At 50.9% G+C, this 16,498-nt stretch overlaps 6 protein-coding genes across 6 annotated transcripts; 3 read left to right on the top strand and 3 right to left on the bottom strand.

The window, feature by feature from the left end:
* Positions 1-1,630: 1,630 nt before the first annotated feature.
* Positions 1,631-2,541, top strand: IUM83_18440 (uncharacterized protein; the record flags this gene model as incomplete). The annotated part of the gene is made up of 2 exons (XM_067943441.1): positions 1,631-1,800; positions 2,439-2,541. 2 exons carry the CDS (start codon positions 1,631-1,633, stop codon positions 2,539-2,541), a joined length of 273 nt encoding a protein of 90 aa, XP_067795619.1.
* A 2,205-nt stretch (positions 2,542-4,746) lies between these two features.
* Positions 4,747-5,583, bottom strand: IUM83_18439 (Chloride Channel (ClC) Family; the record flags this gene model as incomplete). Its single annotated transcript, XM_067943440.1, has 1 exon — positions 4,747-5,583. The coding sequence occupies one exon, from the start codon at positions 5,581-5,583 to the stop codon at positions 4,747-4,749; it is 837 nt and encodes a 278-aa protein (XP_067795618.1).
* A 129-nt stretch (positions 5,584-5,712) lies between these two features.
* On the top strand, positions 5,713-6,606 carry IUM83_18438 (Leucine-rich repeat-containing protein 48; the record flags this gene model as incomplete). Its single annotated transcript, XM_067943439.1, has 1 exon — positions 5,713-6,606. The coding sequence occupies one exon, from the start codon at positions 5,713-5,715 to the stop codon at positions 6,604-6,606; it is 894 nt and encodes a 297-aa protein (XP_067795597.1).
* Positions 6,607-7,049: 443 nt separating this feature from the next.
* Positions 7,050-7,919, bottom strand: IUM83_18437 (ATP-binding Cassette (ABC) Superfamily; the record flags this gene model as incomplete). The annotated part of the gene is made up of 1 exon (XM_067943438.1): positions 7,050-7,919. One exon carries the CDS (start codon positions 7,917-7,919, stop codon positions 7,050-7,052), a length of 870 nt encoding a protein of 289 aa, XP_067795617.1.
* Positions 7,920-8,180: 261 nt separating this feature from the next.
* On the bottom strand, positions 8,181-9,181 carry IUM83_18436 (Glucanase inhibitor protein; the record flags this gene model as incomplete). Its single annotated transcript, XM_067943437.1, has 2 exons — positions 8,181-8,985; positions 9,075-9,181. The coding sequence occupies 2 exons, from the start codon at positions 9,179-9,181 to the stop codon at positions 8,181-8,183; spliced, it is 912 nt and encodes a 303-aa protein (XP_067795604.1).
* A 3,553-nt stretch (positions 9,182-12,734) lies between these two features.
* IUM83_18435 (serine protease trypsin-like protein) lies at positions 12,735-13,499 on the top strand (the record flags this gene model as incomplete). Its single annotated transcript, XM_067943436.1, has 1 exon — positions 12,735-13,499. The coding sequence occupies one exon, from the start codon at positions 12,735-12,737 to the stop codon at positions 13,497-13,499; it is 765 nt and encodes a 254-aa protein (XP_067795596.1).
* Between the last annotated feature and the right edge of the window lie 2,999 nt (positions 13,500-16,498).

Genomic DNA, 16,498 nt, shown 5'->3' with positions numbered 1-16,498 from the left:
TTGGTCAGCAGACCGGGCTGGCAGTGGTCTTTGGTGCTCCCTTGCGCACAGGAATTGCGGGTCCACGACAATGTCATGTAGCGTGATGGCTACTGAGCTCTTGCCGGCAGTCTCGCTGAGCTTTCGTCGACAGCTTATCTCGCAAATGTGCAGGTACAACAGACAAAGCTTGATGCTGGGGCAAAAATGCGTGGGACCGCTGTCCTCTCCGCCAATGCGATTGGTACAGGACGCGTGGTGAACAACAAGCGGAATGGTCAGAGATGCGCCTCGGTATCAGGAAGATAACGGCCACATCCTGGACTCTCGAGCGTGTGAATGAGAGCAAAGCTAATATGTACACGTAACGGGTTACATCGAGTGACATCGAGGCATCAAGATAGGGATTGAAATTGGTGGTTGAGTAGCAAGTGCACGTACTGGTGTGTAGTTGCACTGAGGGAGTAATCGCAGCTCAGGCTGTATTACGGGTCCAGTACAAATCCGTCCGCCAAGTTTTTGCTGCCCGAGCGAGCGAGCGATTCACAGTGTTTCAACAGGTTTTCGAAGGCAAGGCTCTGCCTACTAGGCGTTGATGATGTTGGTGGACTCTTTAAGTAAACAAGTGAAAGTGGGGGAAGCGCCACGCAATGAGCGCGTCGGCAAGCTCACTCGTCACGATTTTGAAACTCATTTTCGAACTCGCCCACCCAAGCATCCCCTCCCCCGCCACCAGGTAAAGCCCAAGAGAAGAGAAGCCCACGAAATCATGTTTTCCCGTCTTCTTCTTCTAGTCAGCGTAGTCGTGACTCTCCTTGCAAGGACCGAAGCGGGGAATCTTCGTGTAGAATCACCGCTCTCCACCAAGTCCGAAGCTGCGGCCACCGGCAAGGACAGCTCCGAGGAGAGGAAGCTCAACATCCGCAGCAATCCCAACGGACCGGCCTTGGGTGACCTTCACACCCTCCAAATGAGAAAAATTCCGCGACGTTGTGGCCAAACTCCTGCTCCCTAAGCCGAGAGATGGCACATGGCTCTACCAGCGCCAGAACAAGTGGAAGTTCGAGCCGCTCTAACAGCATATCGAAATAGTGGCCTACTGAGCCCCACAGTGCTAAACACGAAAAACACAATACTTTCACATTTGCGACCACGGGAAACAAAATGTTACTTATCAACCATTTAGAGTTTTCAAGATAATCGCGTTTAACTTTAACCATTAAAATTTAAAAAAAAAATCGTACATAAACGGACGTCAACATTTAAATGCTAAAAACACTCGTAGAAACCGAAAACAACTCTCATTCGATTGCTTTTTTACACGGGATGTCGACAATATACAATAAAATAAAATTGAAAAAAATATTGAGGTCACACGCCCGAAACAAAATCCCAGATTTCTGGGGTCCGGAAATGGAGATATTTTTTTTCGTCCGATGTAACTCCACGAGTTCTCAACATTTGCTAACAATCAAGAGTTTAAAAGAAGCACCAGACACAGCTCTTTCGATTCATGCGGTTAAATCACTATTCGTACTTAGGTTAATAAGTAATTTTTTGTTTGCTGTGGTCTCATTAAATGACTAAATTTTAGTCTCCCAACGTAGCCATCTCTTCTTTCTACCCAATCACGCGCATCCAAAGGGCAACAATGGTCGACCCGAAGACGTCGCTGGCGCTCGATGCGCCGCCGCTCGCGCCCTACGACGACGGCTTCTCCACGGAGAGCGAGGACCTTGAGGGCCCGGACGAAAGCCAAGACATGGAGCTGCGCATCACCGTCTCTGCGGCCGTCAGACGCGCCGCCGTTGGCGAGAACCGGTCAAAAGCGCAACAGCTCCCAGTCCGCGTCCCAAGCGCGGAGAAAACCGTTAAACAGGAGAAAGAGAAGACGTTGCAATGCAATTCACAGTCCGTCGTAAAGAGCAAGGGATGCGCAAGCGATGGAGCTATTGTAGGCGTCCAGGCCCCAAGAAATGGCGGAGTTACGGCGGGAGAGGAGCACTGCAGGAGCTGTAGAGGATACTTGACGCCTCTGGCGGAGAGACTCAAGATGATGCGCGTCGCTGCCAGCCAATACAGGGGCGAGAGCCCTCCTCTGTCGAAGCAGTGCAGCTGCTGCCATATCACGTATCCGTTGGTGGCGCTGACGGACGAAAGCAGACGTCAGTCGTGGCCGGAACCGCGTTGTTACATGTGCTATTGGGCAGTTAGAGCCGCGAAGAAGACGGTGGGCGCGAGTATGAGCAGCGTCAAGAGGGAGGAGAATGGTTCAGTGGAAAAGACTGTAGCTGGATCTAGAGATGAGCGGGAAGAATGCTGCCGAGGTTGCAAGGCGAAGCTGACACCGTTGCAACAGAGGCTCGAAAGGATGAAGGAAGCGGTCTTGCTGCAGAAGGGCAATAGGCCTCCAGCGTCCAGGCAGTGCTCATGCTGTTGGATCACTTATCCTATGGCAGCGCTTTCGACGAAGAGCAGAGTGGACAGATATGGTACGCCGGTTTGCGTGATTTGCGAGTTGGCAACAGGAAGTACCGAGGCAATAGCCCCGACTGCAAGTAATTTGAATCAGGGTAAAACACCCGTGGCAAAGAAACCAGTTGAAATTATTGAAGTGGACGATGACGATGAAGAAGGCGAGTTGTTGGAGGAAAAAGAATGCAGGTGTTGTCATGGTCATTTAATACCGTTATCGAAGAGGGCCCAGATGATGAAGGATGCGGCGCGTGATCACGGAGGGAAGGATCCACCGCCATCGCGACGGTGTGCGTGCTGCCGCATCACGTACCCGTCAGCAGCGTTGACTGCTAAGAGTAGAAAGATGACGCGAGTGGTACCAATCTGCTTGAGTTGCTGCAAGGCAGGCGGGTCAGCTATCTACGAAATGCTCGCTGTAAGCGACGAGTTTGCTGAAGCCTTCAAAGTCGAAAATCCTGTTATGGCACGGCAACTTTTAGCGAAAAAGGAGAATGGATCACTTGCGAGGCAGGTGAAGAGACATCGAGAAAGGATGAAGGCGGCTCAACCCGTAAAGAAAGAGAAGGGCGGTACGGAGGTGGAACCAAGTCAACAAAGAGGATTTGCCCCAAGCGCAGTATACATGCCGCGTCCTCTCATGACCAGGAAGGTCATTAGTGCGCCTCGGGCACTTTTGGGGCAGGGAATGTCTGGAACAGTAGCAGTTGCACGGACACACGTGCACACCGGTCCGGGAGTCAGGTATTTCTTACGGCCTCCCATTATGATCCGGAAGAGCAGAAACACCCCCCGACAGCTCTTGGAACAAGTAGCGCCTGCGGTTCCACGGACAGGAGAGCAAGCGGACGCCGGTGCTGATGCGAGCAGTACATCCCAACCAAATTCACAAGTGATACCTCGGAGCTCGCGCTGGCTACAGCAGTTCGAGCTTATCGACGGTAAAACGGCTCGAGAACGGCGGCTGGAGAAACGGAACGAGACCAAGGAGCATCGGCTTGAAAAGAAAAGACAACGCATGGAGTGACGGCGTAGCATTTTGATGCGGCACTGTATTGCACCAGCATCGACGAAAGTGTTTTTGAGCTTCACCTCACCAGCTCAAAAAGTTTTGTATTTCTGAGAGACGAGATTTCTGTGTGGAAATCGTATCTTCAGCTTTGTGTTGTACTCGAAGTACTGTAATTCGATTTTGTCAACAGTTAATATGGCTGCGAACCAGTACTTTGAAGCATCAGTTAGAAGTCGAACACACTTTACTCAGACCACAACTTTTACGACGAAGAAGGGGGAAATTTTACGCGCGTAAGCAAGAGATATTTGTGACTGCCAGATCTAGCTTGAATCTTCAGATGGTATCAAGGATTTATTTACCCGGTGGAACAACCCAATGAGTTGCATTTGATGCTGCGCGTATTGTCGCGGGGTACAGGCTGACGTGGTGCGAAGGTTGCGCCAAGTCGAGTTTCGCGTTACGCAGTTAGGATCCCTCACGCAATTAATCCCCTCATTCTTCAGGTGTCCCCAGTATATTTGGTTGTTCTGCATGTTGGGATGCGAAAGTAGTGCTTGTGTGTGGTTGACCGACTTTTACCAACACACAACATACTAGTATTTACACAAGGCATGACGCGGCAATCCTAAAGCGCTACGAATGTACTGGTGCTTTGATATATCTCATGCTTTTCAATCAGTTCTACCGAAAAGGTTCGAGGGTTGAGTACGCTTCGGTTGTTCCGGTGTGATCCATAAGAAAATTCTACCTGCTCCTCGTAGCACGATCAGTTGGGGTTACTGCTTTACGTAGAAGTAGGCGAAAACATTTGAAATCTGCGTCGACACTCATCACGTATTTCACACGTACTTCACTTAACTTTGCGAGGAATCTGCCCTGACCTCTTAGGCCGAAATGTATGACATGGATATGACCTAGCACTATGGCCGTGCCACATACTCCAGGAGCACGACGTTGAGCAAGTCGACTATGCCCACAGCGGCACCACGGAGCACCATCATAACTTGAGCTGTCAGTTGGTAGTGATCATATCGCCTCGTCACACACTTTGGTGAACAGAAAATGGCAAGAAGTTCGCGAGGACAGCACGTTAAAAAAACCAGGTCTGTGGCAGATATCGAGATTGTAGTCATAATTCTCTGTACTCGCGCTGCACTTGCCCTTCTACAACCATGATGCACAGAATTACTGCGTTCGTGTCCCCCATTTAGTTCAATTCTCATATATACTCTCAAGCTGACGAAAGCTGCGCGCTCGGGGAACAAACAGCTCAGTCTCTACGCGACGAGATGCAGCGGCTCAATGACCCAGTCGATGTCTTCGGGCCTCGTGACATTCGAGTCAAATTGCCAAATGGCCTTGTTGCGCCGTACTGTGACGTCCTCAGCCTCGCCAGAGTCCGCCAGCGTCACCTTCACGTGCTCCGTGATATCGAACAGTACCGCCAGCATGAGTCGCTCATGGACAGGTACGCCCAGCACCTTGGCTCCCGAGGAATTCGTCGTCGCCCGCTTCGCAACTCGCTCGTACTGAACACTCATCAAGTGCGCGCTGTGCATCTCGATCTCCTTCATCTCCGTTTGGATCCCCGCGCTCGCAGACTGCAACACAAACGACTTGAACGCGTCGTAGCTGACGGTCTCAAGCGACTGCTGCAGCATCTTGGCGACATCACAGTCCGGTTCCAACACCCCGGGTGCCTCAGACTCCCGCGCCACATAGTCCGCGAACTCTTTCGAGTACATGGCCGTCATCGTGGTCTCCATCGCGTACTTAGCGCCCTGCAGGAACTCGGCCACGTCCACCTGCGTGTGCTGCGGCCGGTTCAGGTGGTAGAACATCAACCGGTTGGCCAGCCAACTCATCCCGGACGGAGCGAACACATCCTGCTTCTGGTATGCCTCGAACACGTCCTTGCGAGCCCGAACCTTGTCCAGAGTGGCGAGGACCTCTTGAAAGCCTTCAGGGGGAGGCCCGTCACCACTCGACGACGACGCGAACTGACGTCGTTTGTGCCATCCCGTCACTCGGCTGCACCTAAGCTTAGTGACTTGCTGTCCACGCTGGATAACCCTACAGCCTCCATACGCGAGGCGTCTCGGGAGAGTGCGCATGCTGGAGACGTGTGGATGACGTACGCGGTGGAGACTTTGGTGTGGGCACAACACCACGCGCACTGGTTCTACCCGACCACCTTCAGAAGTCAGCTCAGTTCGCAATAAGTCGGCGGAAGAGCAGGTAGAATGTTCTCCGCTCTACGTCGTTCGGGTAGTGCACGCGTCGTGTCGGCCGTAGCTCGGTCGTCTGTAGCGCTCCATGCGTCGCCACCCCAATTGAGTCAAGCTCTGCAGCTTCAGACGCGGACGTTCCTGACGAGCCCGAGAGTCACCAGCTACGTCATGGCTCGGGCCAAGTTGCTGCACCTGGCGGCGCGCACCTTGATGGCGTACAACCAGATCATGGAGCTGGACAGCGCGGCCTCCCCGCTGAGTCGCTATTTCGCGCACAGCGCCACGCTGCGAGACCGGGTGTACATGTACCTGGTGTGCCTGATCCCACCGGACCAACCCATCGACCTTCCAGAATTCCTGGCCGGTGCCAAGCAGGCTGCGCACGTGGTGATGCGCCAGATCTACGCACAAGAGTGGGCTCATAACCTTGGAAAAGTAACCTCATCGTCGTTGTCGTTGTCGTTCGAAGAGGTGGCCAATCAGCAATGCATCGACAAGTGGGCTGTTAAATTGGACGCGCAACGAGAAGCGCTGCGCTTGCCCCTGGGCACCACGTTCAAGCTGGAGAAGTTGGAGGTGGACGACGCCAGACTTGTAGAGGCCGAGTACGAGTACTCGGACGCGGCGGAAGATCAGAAGAACGACACGTGCAGCATGTACCACATGAACGAGGCGGTGAGCATGAAGGTGCGGTTTGCAGCCACGGAGCACTTGCTGGTGTTCACAAGTGACGGCGACGACCAGCCTACCCGCCACACGTTGAAGTCGACCTTTGACTGGAGTTTCTACTCGGACGTGTCGAGGGCGCGCCTGGTGGATTGGCGGATCACCAAAGCGACGCCGTTTAAGCTGGAGCTGACAGCCGCTAAAGGCAAGATGAAAACCAAAGTGCTTGCGCCGATGTGAGTGCTCGAAAGTGAGGTCTGGGAGTAAGTTTTTGCAGTGCTGTTGAGTGCTGTACGGTAGGTTAAAAGGCCCTAGCAGGAGACCTCATAGAATTTGTACTTTTGTATCCTTACAACCAAAACCAACGGACCAAGTACACCAGTGCACCATCGAACAATCAAACTCCAGATAACGCGCTTGAATCGCAAGACCTCAGGTTAAATTAGAGAGGCGTCGTCAGCTCGATTGATAAGCTGGCAAGTTCTCTCGGCCATTCGTCAACACAGACTTCCTCTATGCTGAAAAAATAACAAGCAAGTTTTCGTTGAAGATATCCATCTCTGCTTCTTGCATCTCAAAATCAAGGGACTGAGCATCCAATCCGCACGTTGCAAGTATCATTGTTTGACTTCACGGTTACCGTTCCTTATGTCATTTGCATCCAACTGAGCTGCTTCACATGATCACTCAGTTTTGTCGTCCTTAGTAGCTTCCTTTGGTTCTCTCTCAACAGCATCTTGTTCAACGATGTTCATGCTTTCAATGCGCCAGTCGATGTCTTCCGGGTCCGTCACGCGCGACTCGAACACGACTTGGTAGACGTTTTCCTGCTGCACGTAAACGGTCTTGTCCCGATGGACGATGTTCAAGTTCTCCACGGTCTGGACATCCACATGCAGGCGCAAGTGCTCGATCGTTGCCTCTAGAGACATGGCCTTCGGCGGCTTCTTGAAAGCCACCAAGTCTTCGTACTCCTTCTCTGTCAACCTTCGATAAACCACTCTCGTGAGCTTTGCGTTCTCCACTACGAGGCCCTCGCACTCCATGTGGAAGTTGCGCTGCAGGTAGCTCTTCTTGACCTGTAACGCTATTTCGTTGTAGTAGGCGGGCGTAGTGTACTGCTGCAGTACGTTGGCCATGTCGGACGAGCTGTTCTCCTTACCCGCCAGAAATTCCGCGAACGCGGCGCTGTTCATCGCCCAGAGGTACTCTTCCGTGGCGATGCGAGCGCCTTCCACGAATTCCAGGAGGTCGACACTCGTCTTCTGCGGCTGTTGCAGCTGGATAAACTGCCAGCATTGGCCCGTGGTGCCCAATGAATCGGCGAATACGTTCTTTTCCTGCCACTCCAGCAGCTTGGGCAGTCGCGGGACCGTGCGGTTCCAAAGGCCTCGAATGAAATTAGGGCCATGCACGAACTTGGGCCAGTTTTCACTGTCTGAGGAGCTGGAAAAGCTGCGAAGTGCTGTCGCTGCGGCGGGGCGGCGATCGATAGAAAATCGGTGACGAGGGGCGAGAAATTCTCGCGCTCGAGCTGCAGATGGGGCCAGCATCTTGGCGTGTTCCAAGTGGGAGTGCGCGCCTACATGAGGTCAGGCTCACGCATCGTCACTCTTCTGATTGTCGGGCGATAGTGACACAGCAGGTAGTGAAAGATGAACTGATGCAATCAATACATGTGTACTGCGAATCGAGAGAGATTTGTGGTATATTGGACTCATAGGTTTCGTTGGTCGGTGAAGTGTCTAGCGATGCCATACTAACGTTAGTTAGTATTACTGTGCGGTAGTTCATGATTAAACTTCGTCCGCTGTTTAGTACTTGGCCTTCATGGCATCGTTGATGAACGGAAGCGCCGACGACACGCGCGAGTAGATGGCGGGGGAGTTCTTCACGCCGCAACTGCCGCCGCTCACCAGGCCGATCAGGATGTCGTCGCCATCGCCCTTGCCATTCTCCTTGATGAACGGACCACCGGTGTCGCCCTGGCACGGAGACTTGCCCTGCTCACCGCCGGCGCACACGTGGGACATATCGATGGTCGAGGACTTGAGCGCCGTGCGGCACGCGTCGTTGCTGATAACCTGCTGGCTCAGGGCCTGCAGCTCCTCAGCGCCCATACCCTTGGGAGGGGCGGCGGTGAGGCCCCAGCCCATGGCCGTAGCCCACATGCCGCTGCGAATGTCCGCGCCACCCGGAGCCGGCAGCTTCACGGGCTTGTACTTGCTTGGCTTGACCAGCGTTAGCACGGAGAAGTCGTTGGCGAGCGTCGTCGCGTTAAAGTGCGGGTGGTCCTTGACATGCTTAACCTTGATCTCGTCGCCGTCGTCGCCACCGTTGATGTAGTGAGCGCCCACCGACACGAAGTTGGCGGAGGCCGTGGTGGTGCACGAAGCGGTCGTGAGCACGTGGGTGGGCGAGATGAGAACTCCACCGCAGAAGCTGAAGTCGTCCGCAGACTTGGGGTCGACGGTGGAGCGGAGGCCCGTCGTGTACGTCTTGGAGCCCTGCGGGACCGTTTGACCGTCGAGAATGGCGGAAACGGAGCCGACCAGGACTGACGCGGAGATGAGCGTAGAGATAATCTTCATAATATTAAAGCTGGACTTGGACGTGGTGCTGGGACAGTCGGCGGTAAAAACCAGAGTGACGAAGCGCCAGTAATCGCAGCGTAATGTTCGCAAGGTCAATTACTTCAAGTAATTTACTTGTTCATGAGCGAGCCGGAGACACGCTGGGAGAGGGCTAGTGTGCAAGATTTGCCGTCGTCCGTTGTGCCCACAAACAGCGCGAACAGCAAGAACTCTCTCCACATGTGGTATTGCAGCAGGATGGGGGTGCCAGATGAGAAAAAAAAGTCGAGAACAGAACATCCAAAAGTATATTACGCTACCATTGTGTTTATGAAGTACAGAATACATGTACCGGTAACCGCTACATGTTGTAGCCTCCAACAGTTGTAGGCTACAACTTGTAGTTACTGCGTTCTCAATAGGGCTGAGCGGGTTGCGGAGGGGCCTAGCACCGAATAATTGAGCGAGTTGAGCACTGCACACTCCAGGACAATCATTATACTGTGCATGTACACGTACCGATTGTTTTGTCGAATCGACAGATGCTATTACAGTGTAAAACAAGGATACATGTATAGTGATGACTCCCGGAACCTCAACGTCTGCCGTGCTGGTACAATTGACTACCCTTAGATGTGCGTGCTCTACATGTAAACGAATACATCAGTGCATTTGTCGCGATCGTTTATCCGTGGCAATGCCTTCTACAAAGTATGTTTTCAAAACGAGGTTTGTATTGCAGCATAACCGAAAGTATTATCTCATTTAGATATCTTTAGATCACATATGCTTAATTAATATGGGGTATAAGATGGTAGCGCGGATGAATACTGAACATTCGCTCTCTTCTGCAGCGTACTTTGTCGACTTAATAACTCCCAGGTGAGGGCAGAAATGCGTTGTGTTGTAACGAAGGTATGGTAGATACCGTGGAACAATGGTTTTAAATTGCTGGAGAAGGCTTGCAAGAGGAGTTATAATCTTGATGCTGGTAGAAGAGCATGTAGCTTCAATTTCTTTGATGAGCTTGTCGTTCATTTCCTGAAAGGACATCGTTCGGACATTTCTGTAGCTACCGCGCCTAACTCATAGGGGGGGGCTCTCTATTTTCGTTTAACTAGAAACAATAGACTCCTGGTATCGTTGGAGGTTGTACCGAATCGAATGATGAGACTGTATTCGCTACTGCTGGTACCGCGTCCAACTCATAGCCACTCGAAAGCGAAACTCCAAATTGCTTTTCATGGCGAAATAGTAACTCGGCCATTGTTCTCATAGTATTATACTTCAGTAAGTGCATGGGAATGTATCCTAGACAACAGAAGTACTGTAATGATAGCAGCAACGTAACATCCGCTGACTGATACAAAATACAAAGAAGTCAAGCACGTGGATTCACCTTCAGCAACTAAACATTTGTTGCAAGTTGCATTGTCTGTCTCGAGCTACAAGTCGCTGCTATCGGCACTACTTGACAAGAATGCATTCGAATTATTCTGTTGGTCGCAGGCCCACGGTGTGACTGTGTTTTGCACGTTCGCGGCAAGGTTGCAGCTCAGGTATGCCGTTGTCAACACTATTATTGTCTCCTTACATACATTTGTACAAAGCGTCGTAGAAGGTTACATGTTTTACGTGCACTCGACTCGAACACCTTGTTTTCTCGTACGGCGTTGTCCAATCAAACAATGGGCTTGACTTGTGCTCCTCATCTATCGTTACTATAACTAAGAAGTAACTTCAAGTGCGGTTTGTTCACGTGTTTGCCAGTTTATATTCTTTTTCTGTCATAGTTGAGTGAACATTTTGGGCTATGTCGGAATATGCCACAACTACTGCTGACCAAAATCCATTCGCGCGATAAACCGACATTAGAAATAAACCTTCACAAGAAGTGCGATAGTCCTTGTAAAGTTATGCGAGGTGTAGAGGGTAACTCGCACTCAGGAACAGGTAGTTGAACCAATCAATGAAACCGTAGTCAAATGTCCATCCACAAATTGTCGACGACAACAATTCATGTGATGTAGCGTGAATATTGATTGATGCATTGAGGTCGTTGAATGCAATATTGCAGCGAAATCGATACAAAAAACGAGTTCACATAAGTTCAAGAGTGCTTCAGGATATCCGAAAAACTCGACCAATATGTTTTTCTTACCTCATGAGCCCCTGGTCGTCCGGCAGTGCTTCTTCATACTTTTTGCACACTACCGGTACCACAAATGTTAGCCTAACTACATACGCAACTTGAGGCGGATTAGTTTGAACAAAACAGTTCGTCAGATCCCAGATCCTAGTACTACGTAATAAAACACGTTCGATGCAATTTTTCTTGTAAAAATCTCCAAAATGCTGATGTTGAACTCACTTCTGAAATAATAGGGCGAATTTTAAAAGTATCTTCGTCAATTCGTTGACTGATAGGATTACATGTACAATTTTGCCGCGCACTGTAGGACTACATATATCAAAATGCCATTGTGTTGAGTATGCAGAGTTTTACAGATAATATGACTCGCTCGAGCTTGTTTTGGATCATAATTCGTTAAAGGACACTACTGTATATACGAAGGGTCTGTCGACGCACCAAAACAACCCGGGGCTCGATGAAGATGCATTATTATTCAGATGAAATTACGTAGGCATCCACACCGACTTGGCTGCTGCGGTCTTTTCATCAGTCCTGTGGTGGACGAGTTGGTTGCTATGGATGTCTGCTTGGCTTCAGTGCGTGTTTTGGGGCACCAGTGTCCCTGCGAGCGTGGAAGGTACCAACGCCATTCGTATCCTTTAGCCGTGTTACCATCACAGATCCACCCACGCCGAATACTGCACGAACTTGAAGATCAGGAGGCCTTGGCGAATCAAGGCCAGAACTATGCCCTCGGCATGGGCGTACCCCACCTGGAGTCCAGCGATCTATATGTCGCTTGAAGCTACAGCACGACATCTTCTCCTAGAGTAGCCTTAGCACGATCGATAGCGCTCACACGTGTATAAGTGGATGGGCGTCTGCTCACACATTACAAGTGGATTGGCATCTGCTTGGCGAAGTCTGTCGCGATCCGCCTGGGCCCGTTGCACGGGCTGCAGGGAGTCTGCCATCGCTCTCGCAAATGGAGAAGTGGTACTTGCAAGTCTGACCTGGATAAAAATAATAAAATAAAATTTGCCAAATTTTGTTTGCGGTCACACGGGTCGTCGACAATCGCTTCAAGGGCCAGTCTTATGATTATACTGCACCTAAGACTGGCCCTGAGGCGAACCGCATGTACATGTATCTGAAAATTCGGTTCAACATCTGCCCCACGACAGCAAGTGCTTACGACTCGTTTGCTGGTTAATACTAGTACAGTATACACTGTACCGGTATATATAACGGTTGCTCACGATTTGGTCTCCCCAATCTCGTGATTAGCCCTCATGTTTTTGCTGAACGTGGTGCTATCGCTCAGTTGTGCGAAGCTCGATTCATTTTCTTCATGCTGGAGACCAACTTAACCGCACGTTTTCAAATCGATCCCATGATGTAGGTACTATCGGATCTACTTACGATCAGCAGCGACAAGCAAACCAACATGTGTGTACACGTAGAGATTTTACAGTATCGAGCTTGTTGCTGTTGCTGTCTCTGGGGCAATGGAAAACAGTAGATCTTGAACATGGGTTCAGTTTATGCTGGTTTAAGTAATCCGTGTCACGCTACTGTACATGTACGATTCTCCGCTGCTGCAGCGTTCTCATTCCTGGTTTTACCGTCAACAGCCCAAGTCAAGCTACCCACGCTCAAATATGAAGGTCATCTCCACCCTCGTGTACGCGTCCGTTCTGGTCGGCTCTGTGTCTGCTATCCTCGGCGGCCAGAAGGTCCCGCAGGGCAGAAAGACGTATACGACGGGTCTCCGCACCACCGTCAACCCCAAGTCTGCGGACGATTTCAGCTTCTGCGGCGCCGCTCTGATCTCGCCCACCCACGTGCTCACGACTGCTTCGTGCACCAAGGCGTCCTCCGCCAACTTCGTGTCGGTGGGCGCGCACTACATCAACGGCGGCGAGGACGGCGACGAGATCAAGGTCATCAAGGCGGATCCCCACCCGAAGTACAACAAGGACACGCTGGCCTACGACTTCGCCGTGCTGACGCTGGCCAAGGCCAGCAAGTACAAACCCGTGAAGCTTCCGAGTGCCGCGGACGTTCAGAAGGGCATGTGGGGCACGGCCATGGGCTGGGGCCTCACTTCGGTCAATGGCATGGGCGCTGAGGAGCTGCAGGCCCTGAGCCAGCAAGTGTGGAGCAACGAGGACTGCAGCACAAAGACCAAGTTAACTATCGGTGAGTCGCAGTTTTGCGCTGGCGGCGCTCAGGGCAAGTCTCCGTGCCAGGGCGACACTGGTGGTCCGTTCATCAAGGAAAACATGGGCCGGACCGACGCCGATGACGTTCTCATCGGCCTGGTGAGCGGCGGCAGCGGCTGCGGCGTGAAGGACTCTCCCGCCATCTACTCGCGCGTGTCGGCGGCACTTCCGTTCATCAACGATGTCATGAAGGCCAAGTAAGCAGCAGTTTTGTCTTGAGCTGAGTTGGCATTGCCATGAAGTAGTACTTCATCCAGATACGTCTTCGTAGATATTTTTTTGATTTGATATACAACAGCTGCGGCAGATACTTCGCGACCAGACGTAATACTACGTAGTACATATTCAATCGAAGTTTCGATTCGAACCGCTCTTGATTCTCCTAAATGTGTGCGAGATTGCACGAAGCTCAACATACCACGACTGTTCTAACAACGGTCATTGGCATTTTGCAACACTGCCGTTGTAGGAACCAGAGCTCGCAAATGGCGATTTTCGGGTTACCCGCACCCGCCCGATCGCTCCTCTTGTTCACTCCGGGTACCCGCACCCGCCCGACAGCACCGTTCGGGCACCCGAACTTTTCCCGGCCCATTATATACAAACAGAGCCATTCAAAACAAAATGTGCAATATATGGTGAGTGTGGTGTAGGGGACACCAGATTTCGTTGAGCACTCGAAGTCAAGGTACCATAGTGAACGACATAAGTTTTCCGCCTTTGTGGACGATAGCACGATATTTATGAGCTCCATGAAGGAACTTAGCCTCGTTAAACGATTGCTGGAGGATTTTGGCGGAGTATCAGGCTTCGGGTTCAACCTCACAAAAGCATTTTGATTAGCCTCAACACTATCGGAACACCAACAAAATGGAATGGTTTCCCTGTCCTTCATCCCTCCGTACAACGAGACAACTTGGATACTGGGTCGGCAATACATCGGCCGCTAATGACAACTGGGATATCCGAATTGAAAAAAAATCAACGACGACTAAGAATTGCTACTAAGGGGATTTGCCAATTTAGTGCACTTTTCAAAGGGCATCAGTCAAGGCGCGGTAGCCGAAAGTCTACTGTGAGTTTCAGTGTGCAATATGCATGCCCAGACAGGTGTTTGTTTACTCTCTTTCACAGATTAATTCTGGTATGGAGAGGCTCTTATTGGGTAGTTTGGATGGATTGTAGTGAATGGCCTATTTCCTGCTGATTGCCAGTTTAGTGCTCCTTTTTATCGTAGTATTTGTATGAACCAGCAATTCTCAAACTGGGACAGTGTTTCTTTCGTTCAGTGGTTAGGTAACCTATAATACACGATAAAAACGCAAACACATCAGTATTGAAAGGATATGTATCTTGGAAATAATTTGTCATTTCGACAGTGCTGACAGCTCAGTCGGTTAACGCCGCTGGCTTAATGAGGGCCCTACGGGGAGCAGGGTTGTCGCGGGTTCGAGTCCCCTCGGACACGTTAATTCTCCGCACTGTTATAAAGGTACGATTATCTGCTCATCTGTGTGTGTAATTGACTTACAGTAGCTAACACTGATTTGCCTGTCTGTCTTATCTCTTGACTAAACTATTGCTTCAAACAGCTATTGCTCGGGTGCGCCTGGAGCATTTTCAACCTCCGTATGAACCGGTGTCCGTCGGGAACCTTTTTGCCGTGCCTTTCGAGGCTTTGCTTGTAGGTTCTCTAGTAGTTCACGGGTTAGCAATCGCCCACCAACTGTCGCTGTCTTTCGCTTCCTGCCTTTCGTGCGTGGTGGTGGGAGGACGAGAAGCTGTTGTTGAACGGTTTTCTTCACGTGAAGCCAAGCGGCTTGCTTAATCGACGCCGGCGCCGCTTCATACAGCGCCTGTACCAGCCGCTACCAACGCCAGTGCCCGTAGTCATCTCAGCGATCGTGCTGGCCTTGGCAATGATTTCCCCACGCTTGGCCGGCTTCCCGATAAGCTGTCGCCCCATTATCCACCCACAAAGGTTTTGCTCTGCCTCAGCTGTCAGGCGTGGTTGAGGGCCACGTCACTGAGACTCCATCGACTCGCCTTTCTTGCGCTTGCCTACCCACTTAATTAGCGTGCGGTAGAGTTTAGCTTGCTTTTGGTGTAGTCTCCGCGCTTCTTGGTCATGATTCTCGGGGCGGTCAATTTGGTAGTGATAGTCAAATAGTTAAGCTCATGCCACTAGTACTAACTGCAAAAGCAGACGAGACAAATCGGGTGGTCGAGAGTTAGCCAACAGGAGCTGTATACATAATGGCAGGTTTTACGGTTTCGAATATTTCATCCAGTAATATACCAGAGCTCGTAGGTTTTTGGCGTGATTGGTCGTTTCTATTAGTGCACTAATATGCTTCTAGTGCACTAAAGTGGCAGATTCCCTTACTATCAGCAACTCGGTGGCGCAAAGGGTAACATTGTTCAATGTCGTGGCACTACCATCAATACTGTACATGGCTAAGCAATTTATACCCCCAAAGGACGCCCTGCGTCGGCTAGAAAATCTTCAAAAGCAATTTATCTGGAAAGGTTCAGCAAGTACAGCAGCAACCAAGCACAAATTCAATCCGGCTTTAATTTTTACCCCACGTCAACAAGGTGGGTTAGGACTCCAAGAGATCAAATCAGCACTAAGAGCGACCCGAAGCAATCTCACGGAGAGATGGCTCCACGAGGAACAGATATCTATTCTGCAGCTTGGCATAGATAAGTTCATCCCGAAAAACTCATGAAGAGTTCATGTTGTGGTTTTCAGCCTACTAATTTAAGTATGATTGAACGAAGCCTCCGCGAATCCAAGGGTATAACCCAGATATCCGCGCAACGCTTAGGTCTGCAAGAGCTTTGGTGGGCACACTCCAAAGGCCTACTACCAGATGTTGCACAGCGTGAAGAGATTAAACGTCGTCAACAACAAAATGCTGCAACAAGCTCCTGTTATTGGATAGAAGGAAAACTACTGCGTTTCACCACAACAGACATCAAACACCATGATATCCCAGCAGATTTAGCAGGGTTTCTGCGAAATTCGACTTAACGCGATCCGCGTTGTCGTCGACTGCATTGTAAAGCAGTAGTCCGTCGTGCCCACGAAAGCGATGTGCACGCGCACGAAGGTGCTTGGGCAGCTTCTGACGGGACTTGCCAGAAGGCGCTGCGCCATAGGCCAGCAAGTGTTTCGCGTCCGCGTCGTGCGCGTA

This window comes from Phytophthora cinnamomi (assembly GCF_018691715.1).
Source record: "Phytophthora cinnamomi strain GKB4 chromosome Unknown Contig20, whole genome shotgun sequence".
Classification (NCBI taxonomy): domain Eukaryota; phylum Oomycota; class Peronosporomycetes; order Peronosporales; family Peronosporaceae; genus Phytophthora; species Phytophthora cinnamomi.
Note: the sequence above shows the minus strand (reverse complement) of the source record. Positions and strands in the feature narration are given on the sequence as shown.